Here is a 12,426-nt window from a genome sequence, read left to right on the forward strand (position 1 = left end):
TGGCTGGGGGAGGCAGCTCACAGCCTATCTGACTCACAGCCTTCCTCAGGGCCCCAGATTCCTCCCAATGCCAGTCTCTGCCCTCAGCCTCTTCCCTGTGACTTTTCTCTCTTTGGTGCAGTATTTTGTTTAAAAAATAGATGAAGAATATAGTTTATTTTGACCTAGAAGGGCGCTTGTTTCTTCCCAGAGCTCTGAGCGCACACGCACTCTTGCTGCGGCCGAGACGTGTTAGATCTGAGTTTGCAGACGTGCTGTCAGGGCCTGTCAGCCCCCTCCCCACCCTGTTTTTGGTGCTCTCGACTGATCCTGTGACCCTTGATTCTCGTCTGTTCTGCACAGGCTCCGTCCTCGCCTTCCTCGCCTGTAGCTAATGAACCAAAATACGAGAAGCGCTGGCTAGACGCCCTGTCACTTCCTCTGTCCATGGCCCGAGTCTCAAGGTGCAAAGCTGGAGCGGACACGTTCAGGTGTGTGACCGTGGTCTGGAGTGGACGCGCCGATAAACCCAGAGGTGCATGTCCTTGTCACCAGGTGAATTCAGCATTTGCAGAAATAGTAATCATCGTCTTGATAGTCAAATACTATCAGAGCAGGAGCCGACTTGTCAGGAGTGGGTCTGTCTAGCAGTGACTGTTGCTGTTTCCTCTTCTGAGACATGGTCATTAGCAGAAGAAATCATAGTTCCAGTTTCAAATGCGAGCAGAATTAGACTGAATGTAAAACTGAGCTCTCATCCAAGGTGGATCCAGTTCCAGAAACGTCCTCTCAGCAGCCCTCTGGGCCTCATTTCCTTCATTAATGAGAAGTTAAGAAGGTGAGTAAAGGATGGGTGAGCACAGGAAGAGAGCTTGAGGTTTGGAAACAGCCCTTTCCTTGATGAAACGCACCTGCCTGTCATGGCCGCTTTCAGGTAAACACAAGGCTTCTGCAGGAGGAAGGCCCCCAGAAGGCCCCACCCCCTGAGTCAGCCACACGCCCCTCCTGTGCCTGAGATGTGCTGTCTCTGCCCACAGCAAACCAGAGGCTTCCCTGTGGTTTTAAGAAAGCTTGTTGTTGTTGTTTTATCATTAAGTTGTGTCCGACTCTTTGTGAGCCCGTGGACTGTAGCCCTCCAGGCTCCTCTGTCCATGGGATTCTCCAGGCAAGAACACTGGAGTGGGTTGCCATGCCTTCCTGCAGGGGGTCTTCCCGACCCAGGGATAGAACCCACGTCTCCTGCATGAAGGCAGGTTCCTTACCAGCTGAGCCACCAGGGAAGCCCTTGACAAAAGCAAATACATCTTACTGGCTCTGCTGACTTTTATATGAGCAGGAAGGGACACAAAGTAAAATGACTAAAATTCTGCCTTTTATGGTGTGTTTGTCAGACACACAGCAGTGCTGAAGTGGCATCTGGAGGCTGAGCGGACGCGGGTCCCCCTGCCCTGTGACCCTCTGGCCCCACCTTAAGGGGAGGAGAGGACAGGCATGCTGCCTGAAGCAGCCTGAGTTAGTTCTGTGGCTCCTGGGGACCCTCGCTGCAAGACCTGCAAGGAACAGTTTAGAAGTTGCAAACCCTAAACCAAATGCTTTTTAAAATCAAAGGCTCTCAACTACAGCCTGGGAAGGATTTTGAGGAGATCCTTTGAGTGGATAAAAATAAGTGGGATAAGCAGGTCAGAGGTCAGCGCCCTGGGGTTCCAGTTGTAGGACCAAAATGTGTCACCACCTCTTGCCTTTTCTGAAAGCGCAGTTCAGTTCAGTTCAGTTGTTTAGCCGTGTCCAACTCTTTGCCACCCCATGGACCGCAGCACGCCAGGCCTCCGCATCCATCACCAACTCCTGAATCCACCAAAACTCATGTCCATTGAGTTGGTGATGCCATCCAACCATGTCATCTTTTGAAAGTTATTTGGCCAATAATGGTTGAGTTTCCTTGGTTTTCTGAAATTTTTTCCCGAAGAGTCTATAAAAAGCAGATGCATGTTTAAAACGTTTGAAGTTTGTTCTGAAACGATAAAAGGCAGTTTTAACCGTTGCGACTTTGCCCCCAGGGCCTGCAGGGGTGTCTCTGGCCAGAGGGCCTCTGGCACCTGCTCACTGTCGGGAGGAGGTTGGAGTCGGAGGTTCTCAGGCACAGTGGGAGCTAGGCTTTTGCTTAAGCATTGTGTCACCATTAATGGAGGTTAAATCATTGAACACACAAGACAGAAAAGGTGCTTCCGTGAGAATCCGGGGGAGAACGTCTGGATCGAAAGGAAACCAGGCATGGAAGCAGCGCAGCGCTCGGGTAGGACGTTCGCTGACGCTGAACAGGCAGAGCTGCCCCCGTGCTCCCAGACCACGCGTGCAGACACTGGGACGCGGCTACACGGCCTCGCAGGTCGCTGGGCAGCAGCTCGTGCTTCTGGCTACCAGGCAGTCACTGACACATTCCTCTGACTCTGCGTGTAGAAAAGCGTGCTTCCTAGTGGGCCTGACGTCCGTGAAGAAAGCAAGAGACTTCTAAGCAGGCTCTTCTCCGTTTTCTGTTGCTACAGTTAGTGCAAATTTAGCAAAAGTGCACGTTTATCTTCTCACAGTCTCCACGGGCCAGCTGGCGCGTGTGCTGGGGTCTCTGCAGGCTGGCCTGGGGTGGGGCCAGGCTGGGCTCTCGCCTGAGACCAGGTTCTCTCGGGCGGAGGGCGGCATTCAGTTCCTCGGGTTTGGGGGCTGGGTCCCCATCTCCATATGCGTTCCAGCTGCGTGTCCTCCTGTCTCTCAGGCAGCAGCAGGCGACCTCTTGTCCTGGGCTCCTGACTTCCTGTCTCTGACCCCAGGCTGGATGGGAAGGACTTGAGACCACATTGGGCCAGCTAGATAATTTTCCTAATTTAAGGACAGCTGACTTCCGATCTTAACTATAGTAAGTCCCTTCTGTACGAGCAAGTTCTATTTCAAGAGCAAGTTCTTAAGTCGAATCTGTTTGTGTAAGCCCAACAGAGTCAGCCTAAGGTACCCAACTAACTCAGTCGGCCAGATCATGCTGTAATGCGATATATTTATAACACTTTTCACACAAATAATACATAACAAACACGCAAAAATGAAGAGAGCGTTTTCGATCTCGCGGTTCAGTGCCTGGAGAAGTACGGCAGTATGATGCGTCGGCTGGCACACAGGAGCTGAATCTGCTGAACAGGGGAGAGGGTGACTGGGTGGGGGGCGGTGGAGCTGGAGGGCCCGCAGCAACAGGAGACGGGGACGAGCTGCAGTTCCACCCCGCCTGGGGGGTGCGTGGCCACGGCTCTGAGGTTTGCATCCTGAAGGCTCGCGTGTAGGAGACTTACTGTACGTTTGCAGAGCCCCACCAGCAGCACAGAGCTCCGTGTCCAACAGAAACCTGGGCTCGGCGCCCTGCGCGGAGGCTGGGAGCCCCGCCCGAGTGCCCACATGTTCAGACCCGGGAACCTCGGTTCAGGAATCTGTCCGTTGAAGATGCTCTTAGCCTGGCTCTGCAGTTGCGTGTGGTCTCACGTGGTCCCCATGACAAGTCCAGTTTAGGTGCCCAGACCTGGGCTAACAAGGCGCCCACCTAGTGCCTGTATTTCAGAAGCTGAGGGGAGGGACCGTCCTTAAGAACAAGGGAAACGTGTGCTTTAGAGACGTCCGTGGTTGGTCCAGCCACGCGCAGGGGACTTTAGATGCTCTGAGGCCTGGGCCTCTGGACTTGGGTCAGTGGCTTTACCCCTGGAAGGGCAGGTGGTGTGGAGGAAAGAGCGGGTTTGGAGGGAACCAGCTCTTATCCTGCTTCGTCTGTGGGGCTCCTGGGGCCTCGGGACCCACACAACTCGGGACCCCCGCCTGACGGCCCAGCAGGCGGGAGACACGGGAGTGCTCCTCTGCTTCCTATGGCCGTTTTATGGAGAAAACGTGAAATAGCACAGGGTTTATCGGAGCTTTTAAACTCCTTCAGAAGTGTGCCGACAGCTATGGGTTCGTTAGTGGTTTGTGGGGCGAGGAGTGCCTGATACAGGAGCAGGGAGACAGTCTGAGCGAGTCCCACGGCGTCTGCGTGCCCGCCCGCTCTGGGGGATTCGGTGCCCAAGGCGCCGCTCCTGTGGTTCTGCCCAGATGAGCCCTGCCTGGGTCCCCGCTTCACGGTGGCCTTGGGAAGTGCAGGGAGTCCCTCCCTTTGCTCCTCTTTCTAAGGACGGAGGAGGGAGGGAACTAAAGCGTGTTGGTTCTGTTTGTCCCGCATCTTCCGTGTTTGTGAAAGTACCAGAGATCTGGCATCTTGTCACTGACAGTAAGACCCCGCCTGGCTGTGTCGGGAGGGTTGTTGTTTCAGAGGAAGGAGCGTGGATGGGACCCAGGGGCTTTACGGCAGCCGCACTGGGACAGACTGCAGATGAGCGCAGTGTGAAGAGCGATGCTGGGAGTCAGAAGGATCCCCCTGATGCCTGGTTTGCTTTGCAAAGGATGGCTTCATGTTTAAACGCTTGTGCCAAGCTCCCTCCTGTTTACTTGGGAAATCCTGAAAGCACAGCTCACTTGGTGGAGCAGAGCTGGGGAAATAGCGTCCTGGGGGCTGTAGGAGTCTCCACAGAAGGAGGGCCTTCTGCAGGGTGGGGTCCTGTGGGGCTCATAGCAGGGTCAGGAACCCAGGGTCTGCTCTGCACTGGGGCTTGGAGAGTGGGCCCCTGTGCTCGTGGCTGAGCTTGCCTGATCCGGGCGGGTGCAGGGAGGGGGCGCTAGGGGCAGGGCCTGGGCAAGGCCGGCCTCGGGACAAGGTCGTGATGGGTCGCGGGGGTCCTCAGCCAGCTTCATCCAGAGCTGAAGAGTTACCTTCTGGTGGAATAAATACGAAAACATGTTTAAAAATCAATTTACTATGCAAATGAAACTGAAGGTTGAAAAGGGAGAAAGTATCGTGACCTATAAATCCGTTGCCAGACAACAAACTCGCCTGTTTCACAAACACGTCTATTCAGCTGCTTCTGAGTCTAACAGGCTCTCCGTTTAGATGAAAACCACATGGATTAAGTAGTTAAAAGTCTGGACCTGAATTTAGAGATAAAGGCTAATTCACAGTGGGGAAGCTGGAGGGCGGTGTGGATAAAGTGTGTGGTTTTCAGGGGAGGAGTTGTTCGGAGCACTCACTCCCCAGCGCAGACTACACTGTTTCAGGAAGTTTGTGTTTTCGGCCAGTGGTTCAGGTTTTCCTAGAAGATAAATCAGAGGAGGACACTGAAGTAGAACTCGATGGGGCATCTGCTTCCTCATGGCTCCTGCTAGGATATTGCACTGGGTCAGTGGGCACTCCTGTTAGAACAGAAGTGTCCAGGGGTTTGAAAGGTTTGCTTCATAGAACTGAAAGCCTTCAAAGGCTGATAAGTGCCTCCTGGACACAGAAATCCTGATGGAAAGACAAAGAAGATGGAGAGAAAGACGTGGTGTTTGTGTCTAATTTCCTTAGCTATAGACTCAAACTACAGGTTCTATTCAAAACAGCTGTAAAAAGAAACCTTTAAGACTTAAGAGATCCCAGTGATTTAGCCACCTATGAATCTTTTTGAATGTGTTCTATTTTATGATACTGAATTATTTCTCTTTTCTTGATTTAAGCATTTTGAATTTTGTTCAAAGTAATTTCAATCATAATGCAAAGTGGAATTTTCAAAGGCGTGATTAATTTAGGAAGAATCTAGGGACATAAGGACGATGATGAGACAGGTTCTGCACACACGTTTGCAAGCACCGAGCTGGTCCTCCCGCCTGCTTGCTGCCGGCCCTGTGCGCTGGATGCAGTTCTGTGCCTATAATTACGTGCCCAAGCGTGCCGGGCACAGGCTCTCCCTCAGCCCACCTCACCACCGCCCCGCGCCCGCGGGCAGCCCTTCAGGCACCTGTGTTCAGCGGCTGCGCCCTGGCTTGGGGGACAGGTTCTGCGTCCATGGGCCATGGGCTTGGGGAGGGGGGAGGCTTGCACATCTAGAGGCGTGTTCTCCAGCATTAATTCACAAATACTCTTGCACACCTGCTCCGTGTAGCGCTGGCTAGCTGGGGGGCAGGGTGGGGAGGTGGGAAGGATGAGCAAACCCAGGAGTCCGTGCCCTCTGGAAGCTTCCTGTCCATCAGGAATGCAGGGCCTGCTCTCTCAGAGCAGAGAGAGACCTGCATGAGGTGGTTTTCCTCCCTTTCCTTCAGCGGGACCCTGGGAGGGGCCCCACCATCTGGCTGGGACCCGCCGCCCCATCAGTCAGCCCCCTGCTCCCTGATGGGCTGGGGCTCGGAGGACTCAGGCCTGGGCTCAGGACAAGGGTGATGGAGGGATAAGTTGGCTTTGGGGCAGCATGAAGGGAAAGCTATCTATTTTTTTTCTGAATTTGGTGAACTTGGGTGGTGTGGTGCCGGAATTTTCCAGTAATAGTGGCTTTTTCATAAACACACTGGTGCAGGGAGAAGGGCGCCTGCATTTAAGTTGGATCTTTGTTAATAGTTCATGTGCGTCCTTGGAGCTGCCGCTGCGTGGTGGGAAAGGTAGAAAATCTCTCTCTGGCTTCTGTGAAAAAATACCACCCACGCCACAGAGGCAGGCTTGAAGTGTGACGTGTGAATGACAGTTTGGAGATGTCTTTCAAATTCTGAGGAGTATACACTCTTTTTTCCTCTCATTTTGGCTAGTGAATATTCATAACTCTCTATGTGAGTAAACAGATACCAACCTCTCTGCTTCCAGACCTGAGGGCTCCAATTCATCAGAGCAGAGACACTGGTCGGCCACTCCCCCGGACACCATCCGGGTATAAGGGGACGGGACTAGCTGGGGCAGGGGGGCCTGGGTGGTTGTGGGCCGTGACTCGTGGGTCAGCGGTTCTGTGGGTCATTTTGGAATATCGAGTGTATTCGTTCTTTAAACAAAAGAACACACAACATGTTACAAAGATGATTTGTAACTCTGAGTTCTTTTTCTCCGATGTCGCAGCTTTGATGGCCAGTCAAGTCGGGTGCTGCTGGAGTTCCCTGGCACAGCTGAAGGAGGTGTTGGAGGGGGGTTGTTGCTGTGGGACCCACACAGGTGTCCAGGGCCGTGAATCACCGAGCTGTGCTGTGTGGTCATGGAGCCGACCTAGCGGAGGTGTTGGTGCAGAGCTTCTCAGCAGGGACGGAGGGAGAATCCGCGGGGCGGGGGGCTGGCTTCTGCCCCGGGGAGCAGCAGCAGGGCACAGGGGTGCCCCCGGGAGAGCCCGTGCTGGCGGTGTCTGTGGAGAAGCGGGAGGGGGTGTGAAGGGGCAGGAGGAGACCCAGACTGCTCCCCGACCAAGCGCAGAGCTGACGCGACGTCGAACTCGCCGTTTCTCAATCTCCTGAAAAGCTAAGCTGCATGAACGTTTAACCTTAGTGGAATGGATTTCTTTTCTTAGCCAGAAACTGAATTGTTTCAATCCCTGCAGTATGGAACTGTCTTCCTAGATTTCTCTTTGAAAATCAGACTTTGTCTCCAAGTGTGAGGAAATCCTGGAAGGGGCAGACTTTTCCAAAAGCACACGGGCACGGTCCATCCTCCCCTTGTCTGGACTTGGCTGCTGCCCGGGAACTCAGGCCCCAAACACACTGCCTTCTTTGGGTGTAGGTTTTACTGCTGATCTTTAAAAGCTGATGTGTGACCTCACAGAGCAGCTGAGTCCTGGGCAGTGGGTACTCCGCGATTTCTAGTTCTGACCATGACCTTGACCATGTGGTTAAAATATTGAGAATCCTGAGCAGATGCTATGACCGTAGAACCACGAGGCAGGTTCCACCTGTGGACGGCGGAGGGGGAGGGACTTGCAGGGGAGCCTGAACGCTGCACGAGTTGAACGTTGAGAAGATAAAACCTCAGAGCTGATCGGGAGACTTCTCCATTCAAGCAAGCATGAACACGATTTGTGCAACGGACTGTAATTAGCATGACTTTTATAACAATAAGCCAAAAAGTGAATTTTCTCGTCACACTTTGCTGGCGTGTTGGGGTCTGTCATCCACGTTGATGCCAACACCTCCACTGTTTCTGCTCAGGTAGTTTTAACTCTACTGCTTTCCTTGGCAGATAACCTCATCAAGCAGCAGTGTTTGCATGGGACCTGTGGGTTTACTGGAATCATATTCATTATGCTGCGTTGTTTCTCCAGAATTTCCATTTCTAGTGCAGTTGGCATTTTGAAGCCCGCCATGTGCATGGGACTCCCAGAGCTTAGGCGTCTGCTTGTCTCCTGGAGCTGAAGCATGGACATGCTGGGATTCAAAGCTCACCCCTTTTCCTCAGAGAGCTGACTGTCTACACCCGGTGCCCAGGTGTTTGCTGAAGCCCTTTTTCAAACTAGGAACACCCCCTGTGTTGAGTGTTTTCTAGCATGAGAAGGTTTTGGATTTTGAAAGATACTTTTTCTTCACCTGTTGAGATGATTGTGTGATTTTTAAAAATTCTGTTGCTATGATGTATGACGTTAATTTCCAAGTGTCAAACCAACCTTGAATTCCTGGGGTAAATCCCATTGATTATGGTATATAATTCTTAATAGATGTTCCTAGATTGACTTTACTAGTATTTCATGGAGACTTTTTTCATCTATATTCAAAACAGATATTAGTCTGTAGTTTTCTTGTGATGAATTGTGGTTTTGGTATCAAAGTAAGTAAGTTGAAAATGTTCTGTTCTGTTTGGGGGAGAGTGTGAATAATTGTTATTAATTCTTCTCTGAATGTTTTGTAGACCTCAGTGGTGAAGCCAGCTGGGCCTCAGCTTTTCTATTTGGTTAGTCTGGGGTTAAAAATTGAGTCTCTACACTTGTAATATTATCTTTTCAGATTTCTTCCTAAATCAGCTTAAGTAGTTGTATCTTTCAAGGATTTGTCCATTTCATCTAATTTCTCTCATTTAGTGACCATCGTTGTTCATGTAACTTCTTTATAACCCTTTTTTTCCTGTAATATTGATGACAACAGTTCCACTTTCACTTCATATGCTGGTATTTTGAGTCTTCTTTCTTTTTCCCTTGGTCCATATAGCTAAAAGCGTATCAGTTTTGCTATTCTTCTTAAAGAACCAGATTTCGCTCACGCTGATTTCCTCTTCTCTGCTTCATTAATTCAAGCTCCAATCTTCATTATTTTCTTCCTTCTGCTTTCGCCGTATTTAGTTTGTTCTTCATCTGTATGTATATACACATATATATTTAAAATTACTAAAGAAATGTAAATGCTTACTAATATTTAAAAAAAGCAGGAAAAGAGAAGCAGAGGAACAAAAATTATGTGAGACACATAGAAAATGAAAAGTAAAATGACAGACACAAGTCTAACTGTACCAATAATAAAATTATATTTGAATGATTAAATAACCCAATTAAAAGGTAAATTTTTCAGACTAAATAGAAAAAACAAGATCTATCTTCAAGAGACACATTTTAGATACAAATAGATAAAGAAAAGATGAGAAAGATATCATCAGCAGTAAACACAAGAAAGATGGACTGGTTACAGTAGAGCCATACAAAATAGAATTTTAAACTAAAATTGTTATTAGAAATAAAGAGGAGAGGGTATTTTTTTAAAGATAAATGTTTAAATCATCAGGAAGAGATAACAATATGTGCACCCACACAGAACCCCAAAGTACACGGAGCTAGAGCCAGCAGTGCTGGAGGAGGAGCAGACGATTCAGCAGTGACAGTGGGGGGCCTCGGGAGCCAGTTTTAACAGGGGATGGAAAGGCCAGGTAGAACCTCAAGAAGAAACTGGGCTCCATCAGAACCATAAGCCAAACAGACCCAGTGACGTCTGGAGAGCCTCCATCAGCAGGAGGAAGTGATACACTGAACTTAGTTTCAGTATATCTGCCTAGGGGACTGAGACAGTTTCCTTTAGCCCACAGCTTGAGCTGTGCCTCGCGTGGCGGCAGCGTGGCGTTGCCGAGCAGGGCTGACGGGGGCTGGTGACAGCACCGCCCCTCCCACTCCTGAGGCACCCGGCCCCAGCGCTTCCTCCCAGCATCTCTTCTCTTCCTCCTTCAGGTCCAGCGCGATCCAGGTGCAGGCCCTGGATGGGGCGAGCTCGGGGCCCCTCCAGTTTCACACGGCCCAGGAGCGTGCCGACTGGCTGAGGATGGTGTCGGCCAACATCAGCGATCTGATGCTGCGAAACGTGAGCATGGAGACGGTCCCCGTCCCTGGGTTTGCTTTTCAGTCCATGGAAATAGTCACGACTCTTTGTTACTTAAGATTAACCCTGAAACAGTTGGTCAGAACGTTAAACAGAAGCACGTACTTTTAAAGGAAGCTTTTATTTGGAGGATAATTGCTTTACGATATTGTGGTGGTTTCTGCCATTCATCAACATGAATCAGCCACAGGCATCCATGTGTCTCCTCCCTCTTGAGCTTCCCTCCCCGCTCTCACCCCACGCCACCCCCTGGGTTGTCACAGAGCACTGTTCACAGTGGCTAGGACATGGAAGCAACCTAGATGTCCATCGACAGATGAACGGATAAAGAAGTTGGGGTGCGTGTGTACAATGGAGTATTACTCAGCTGTAAAAAGAACACGTTTGAGTCAGTCCTACTGACGTGGATGAACCTAGAGCCTGTGATACAGAGAGAAGTAAATCAGAAAGAGAAAAGCAAACATTGTACTCTCTTTTTCAACAAATCGAATCTCTAACTAAGACAAAGGGAAAGATTAAGTCACCCGAAAGTTTCCTGGTGTGAGAGGAGAGGCTGAGTCAGGGTCTGGACTCGTCACCTTGGCCTTGTCTCTTGTCTCTTCTTTCCACGTACCTACACAGCGTTCTCTGTGAGCATATACTTTATATGTTCTCTATCCAAATGCATTGATGTAATGTGACATGTATCTGGGGAACCCAGCTCGGTTAGAGATGTGATTTTCCAAAACATGGAGGAAGCTTAGAAAGAGGCACAGCCACCAGATAGTCTCAGCGGCTCTCAGCACGTCCCCAGGAGGGAGCAGGTGCTCTGTGTCCTTGAATGGTCTGTGTAATGACCAAGTCAATATTGAAATAAGTGAATGTACACTAAAACCACATGGGGTGGGAGCAGCACCTAAATCAAGTCCGAAGTTCCCTAGAGCACCCTGTACCCTGGCGGTAACGTCATGGCCACAGCCGCGGGGGCTCACGGAAGGAGCAGCCCTTGGCCGAAGGTGGCCGTGGACCAGTCTCGTGGTCCTCAGGCCCCACCGGGTGACTTGCCCCACTGTCCGCATTCGTGCCCCCGGGTCTGCTCTGGTCCAGGCCAGCTGGGGGCAGGTGGGGGCCTGTGTGTTCAGACGCCTGCGGCTCGAGGGGAGGGCCCCGCAGCCGCCCCCACGGCCCTGTCTCTCTCACTCCTGACTTGCTCCTGGAAGCTGCCCAATGCTGGTTGCCTGAGCACTTTGAAATACCAGGGAAGCAGAAATGCGTGAGATTTCTATTCCAAGGACCCCAGGGGCTCTCAGCTGCCCAGTAGGTGCCATGTGCGTGCTAAGTTGCTTTAGTCACGTCTGACTCTGCGCTGTGCTATGGACCGTAGCCCGCCAGCCTCTCTGTCCATGGGATTCTCCAAGCAAGAATACTGGAATGGGTTGCCATTCTCTCTTCCAGGGGATCTTCCTGACCCAGGGATCAAACCTGCATCTCTTAAGTCTCCTGCATTGGCAGGTGGATTCTTTACCACCAGTGCCACCTGGGAAGCCCACCAGACTCTCTCTAAGACCTCAGTTTTCCAACTTGACATTTGATTTCAAGGGTATCTGGGTGCATAAAAGGTAAAGAGAAAGGCCAGGTGGTGGCAGCTTGGTATTTGCAGACACACTGGGCTCCGTATGAATCTCGCACTGGGGTGCTGGGCGGGCAGAGGGAAGGAAAGCTGAACACCCGCGAGCCAGAACCGCGGATGCAGAGCCCGTTCCCCGGCAGTCTTGGCTGCTCTATTACTCTGGACCTTCATGTCCTCGCTGCTTGGATTTTGCAGGATCGCTGGGAGAATCGGGGAAGGAGTGTGAGCTGTAAAACTATAGTCACCTGAGGTGGTGTGTGCAGAAGTCATTTCCCCCAGTTTTTCAGATGTTGAAGTGTAAGCTTCTGCTGCCCCATGGCTTCTCTTACATAAAGTGCCGATAATTGAGGAACAGCAGAGTCTGCGTGCTCGTCTTGGGCGTTCTATTATGAGACTCGCTGCCACACATTCCTCTGTCCTCTGGTTTGGTTTTCAGGAAGAAAAAGCATTATAAAAGAAACTTACTTCTGGGGTCAGTTCATGCAGCTTATTAATTTCAGTTGCCAATTAGACAGGTTGAATAATTACGCCATTAATAAAATTATACTGACTCCTTGCTTCCCTCTCTCTACAGATGAAAATGGCAAATAAATGCTGTTCTCCTTGTGACCAGGTAGGATTTGTGGTTTTCGTGTTGATCATACAATGTCTCC

General features: G+C 50.8%; 1 protein-coding gene across 1 annotated transcript in view; it reads left to right on the forward strand.

The window, feature by feature from the left end:
* SNTG2 (syntrophin gamma 2) overlaps positions 1–12,426 on the forward strand; it is a 118,463-nt gene that overhangs the window by 80,231 nt on the left and 25,806 nt on the right. Inside the window, 3 exon segments of the mRNA XM_070376064.1 lie at positions 343–470; positions 10,017–10,146; positions 12,348–12,386. Coding sequence (XP_070232165.1) covers positions 343–470; positions 10,017–10,146; positions 12,348–12,386 — 297 coding nt within the window.

The sequence above is a fragment of the Bos mutus genome, chromosome 8 (assembly GCF_027580195.1).
Source record: "Bos mutus isolate GX-2022 chromosome 8, NWIPB_WYAK_1.1, whole genome shotgun sequence".
NCBI classification, from domain to species: domain Eukaryota; kingdom Metazoa; phylum Chordata; class Mammalia; order Artiodactyla; family Bovidae; genus Bos; species Bos mutus.